The 4,232-nt window shown below is 43.3% G+C and overlaps 1 protein-coding gene across 1 annotated transcript; it reads left to right on the top strand.

The window, feature by feature from the left end:
- The first annotated feature begins 256 nt into the window (after positions 1–256).
- Positions 257–2,777, top strand: LOC131157086 (aldehyde oxidase GLOX1). The gene is made up of 3 exons (XM_058110965.1): positions 257–694; positions 856–1,019; positions 1,494–2,777. Exons 1-3 carry the CDS (start codon positions 278–280, stop codon positions 2,659–2,661), a joined length of 1,749 nt encoding a protein of 582 aa, XP_057966948.1. The 5' UTR covers positions 257–277; the 3' UTR covers positions 2,662–2,777.
- The last annotated feature ends 1,455 nt before the right edge of the window (positions 2,778–4,232 follow it).

Raw genomic sequence — 4,232 nt, 5'->3', positions numbered from 1 at the left:
ATGCACATACGCATTGTTTGTTTCTTCTGAATATACCATACACCAAATCCCCTCATTTGTTCATACCAAAAATAGAAAATCCCAACCTCTTTTTTCTCCTCCAAACAAGCCCCAACAACCGCTATTTTTGGCCAGCTAGCGCCGTGCAATGGATATAAAGAACAGTGGCCCGTGCATGGGGACATTTTGAAGCAAGAAGAAAGCACAGAGAAGAAGAAGAAAAATAGAAAACAACAAAGAAGGCGCAGAAGCCAATTGAATTAGAATAGGAAGTTTAATGGGCGTCTTGCTTCGAGCCATTTGCCTTCTGCCCTTGCTGTTTGCTCCTTCCTTTGGCTTCTTCAACCCCTTCGCCCCAATCTTTGGCGGAAGGTTCGGCGACGGGATCGGCGGCATATTTGGCAACGGCAGCCAGCAAGGTGCGGTCCCCGGCGACGGGAATGAGTTCGAGACCCTGTCCATCGGAGAATGGGAGCTGGCGACGGACAACGCCGGGGTCTCTGCCATGCACCTGGTGTTGCTCCCCAACACCAACAGGGCGGTGATGTTCGACTCCACCATCTTCGGGCCGTCCAAGGTGGCGCTGCCTAAGGGCCGCTGCCGTCCCATCCCCGAGAGCAAGAAAAAGGAAGTCGACTGCTGGGCTCATTCCGTCGAATACGACCTTGATTCCGGCGAAGTTCGTCCCATCTTGGTTAGTTTCCGGTTACCTATTCTCTCTAATTAATTTCTTCTATTGATTAAAATCTGCACCATGCAATGCATGCATGCACGCAAAAGGACGTAAGTACGTGGTTTTTTTTTATTTTTTCCCTGTTGGGTTTGGGTCTGTTGATAACATATTGCATAATGCAGGACCTGAAGACGGACACGTGGTGTTCTTCGGGAGGGCTTATGACGGACGGGACATTGGTGCAGACCGGCGGGTGGAACGACGGTGGTCGGGCCATGAGGTTCCTCCGGACTTGCGATGACTGCAACTGGAGAGAAAATACCGTTGCACTTACAGGCCAAAGATGGTATTATTTTATTTCTATATGTAGATGCCTTAATTTGAGAGTCATATTTATAACAATTAATAATAGAAAGGGAATAAATTTCCTAAAAAATGAAAAATTATATTGAAAACTGTCTCTCCGCTGTCCACTTAAATTATATAACCACAAATTATATATTTATTAATATTAATTAAATGTCTGAAAAGTGAGGCTCATTTATCATATCTTTTACCTTCATAAAATAATTATATTATCAACATTAAGTACGGTATCCTTATATATATTTTCAAAAAAAAAAAATTTACATTAAATTTGATGACATTTTTCATGATGAAAAACATGACCCATTATTTTGTCTAAATATTTGAAACGTACTTTTCATGACAAATTCATCTTAAAATGTTAAGTTTAAGAAAAGTACGTCGGGTTAATTATAATATGATTACTCCACGCATGCATGCATGTCAATTGATCTAACGAATCGATCACGTTCAGGTACGCGACCCAGCAAATGCTGGAGGACGGCAGCTTCGTGGTGGTCGGCGGGCGGCGAATGTTCAGCTACGAGTTCTTGCCGGCGGAAGGCAAACGCAACACCAAGAACATAAAACTCCCCTTCCTTCAAGAAACCAGCGACGTATTCGAAAACAACCTGTACCCCTTCGTCTTCCTCGCCCCCGACGGCAACCTCTTCATGTTTGCCAACAACCGCTCCATCCTCCTCGATCCACACAAAAACAAGATCCTCCGCGAGTTCCCCGTCATGCCCGGCGGTTCCCGCAACTACCCAGCCTCCGGCCAGGCGGCCCTCCTACCCATCAAGCTCTCCCCCGGCTCCGACGACATCACCGAAGAGGTACTCATCTGCGGTGGCGCCCGCAACGACGCCAACTTCTACGCAGAAAAGAACAAAGTCTTCCTGCCGGCGCTCCAGACCTGCGGCAGAATGGAGATCACCGCCAAAGACCCCACGTGGGCAATGGAGGAGATGCCCACACGGAGAGTCATGGGCGATATGCTCCTCCTCCCCACTGGCGACGTCCTCCTCATCAACGGCGCCCAAGACGGCGTCTCCGGCTGGAATCTCGCCGAGGAGCCCAACTTTGCTCCGGTGCTTTACCGCCCGGCGAAGCAGGGCATCGACAGGTTTAGGGTTCTGAAGCCGTCTACAATTCCGAGAATGTACCACTCGTCGTCGGCGGTGCTTCCTGACGGCAAGATTCTGGTGGCCGGGAGCAACACCAACTCGAGGTACTCCTACACCGGCGTGGAGTATCCGACGGAGCTGAGGGTGGAGAAGTTCTCGCCGCCGTACTTGGACCCGGCTCTGGGGGTGCACCGGCCGGAGATCGACGAGGAGAACGCGGAGAAGAAGGTTTCGTACGGGCAAAGGTTTAGGGTGCCGTTTAAGTTAATTGAGTTCGGAGTAGACAAGGAGGACGTGAAGGTGACGATGTACTCGCCGCCGTTCACGACACACGGGTTTTCACAGAACCAGAGGTTGGTGCAGCTAGGCATGTTCGATTTGTTTCAGGAGATAGACGGGTACAATGCCGTTGTAGAGGCGCCGCCCTCAGGGAAGGTGGCGCCGCCGGGGTACTACCTCATGTTCGTGGTCTACCGCGGTGTACCGAGCCCTGGGATTTGGGTCCAGATCAAGTAAGAAGGAAGGAAGGAATTGTGAAACTGTAATTGATTATATTGTTAAATTGAAGCGAGCTTATCGATTGATTTTTCATCTACTCCACCTTCCTAACTCTTGATCTGTTGGATTTCCTTGTGGACAGTGATCCATGTAATATTCAAAATTCCCTCAGACTTGGTTTCTCTTCTTTTTCTCTTTTTTTTTTTTTTATTTTTTTTTTATTTTTTTATTTTTATTTTTTTCCAGATTTAGGAGTTGCCCTCTTCACAATCTCAAATGTCAATAAAAAAATTCTTTGGTGTAAAGTTAATTTTTGTCCCTGTGATCATGTCATAAATTAATTCTTCCAAGCCATACAAGTGGTAAGAAAAAGGCTAACTTAGCATAAATGTGATGGGTGGAAGTGACTTACTCACTGGTTGTTGCGATTGAAATTCAGTGAATAAAGTAATTAATTTTAATAATAAACTGAAAATAAATTGTAGAAGAAAATCTCAATACAAAATCTCTTATTAGTTATTCACCCTCTCTACACCACTTATTACATTACACACATACACATTTATTTATAGTAAGATTAGAACAATATAATCAACAATGGTGGCTTAAGTTGGTAAGATTTTGTTAAGATTGTTGTCGACTCCTACCCAAATTCAACAAAGGTGGGCTGCCAGCCATCTCTAGTCAAGTTTAATTTTCAACATATAATGATCCGAAAATCTATACCATTTTTTTTTTTCCAAATGAATACACTTTACTATGTACTTTATTTTACTCTTATACCCTTGAATTATCTACTATAACATCTCAAGCCCTAAATGAGCACTGAGAAAACTCTATTCAATTTGCACAGCTACGCGAGGGAAAACAAAAAAATGTACATCCATATTTACAATACCAGAATTAAATAATTCCACAAAATATACATACACAAAACACATCTCCCAATAAATATCCACCAAAAACCTTGAAAACTATCCAAAAACACATCTCCCTGAAAACATTTACCCCACAAGCAGGGCAGTGCAACAATCCCTCTATCGGCGAGCCTAATTTGCTCGTTTACCTGGATTACTTGAAAAATGTTAAATTATTGGGATGAGCCAACGCTCAGTAAGAGGAAATATGCTATTTCTAGTATATGGCGACTGAGTTCCACAAATACTATACTGATAAATATCTGAAATTGTAAAAATTGGTAAAACAATATACAATACAACTTGCATCTATTATAGTTTAAAATACAACTGTAATATCTAAGTTTTCTACTTTTTCATACTTTTATTATCATAATATATCTGCTAATATTCTGTAAATTTGTATATATATATATATATATATATATATATATACACATAACTGTGATATTTATCCTGAAAAACTATATGTCATGATTTAACCCCTCAGGATAGGGTTATGCGGCCCGTAGGCGGAACTTAACCTTGTTTAGCCTATCAAGATAAGTCAACTGTAACTCTACCAATCCTCAGTCCAGCCATCTGCAATCCCTCCAAGGCACGGTACTGGCATCTACCTCGTCAAACCGGTCACCTCAACCCAGTCTTCTGGGAAGCCTACAATCCCTCTAG

Source organism: Malania oleifera, chromosome 6 (assembly GCF_029873635.1).
Source record: "Malania oleifera isolate guangnan ecotype guangnan chromosome 6, ASM2987363v1, whole genome shotgun sequence".
Classification (NCBI taxonomy): domain Eukaryota; kingdom Viridiplantae; phylum Streptophyta; class Magnoliopsida; order Santalales; family Ximeniaceae; genus Malania; species Malania oleifera.
This window is presented reverse-complemented; position numbering and strand designations above follow the sequence as displayed.

Coding starts and splice junctions, on each gene's coding strand:
- LOC131157086 (XM_058110965.1), top strand. CDS start 278: ATGGGCGTCTTGCTTCGAGCCATTTGCCTTCTGCCCTTGCTGTTTGCT. Junction 695..855: donor GCGAAGTTCGTCCCATCTTG/GTTAGTTTCCGG, acceptor TGCATAATGCAG/GACCTGAAGACGGACACGTG. Junction 1,020..1,493: donor GCACTTACAGGCCAAAGATG/GTATTATTTTAT, acceptor GATCACGTTCAG/GTACGCGACCCAGCAAATGC.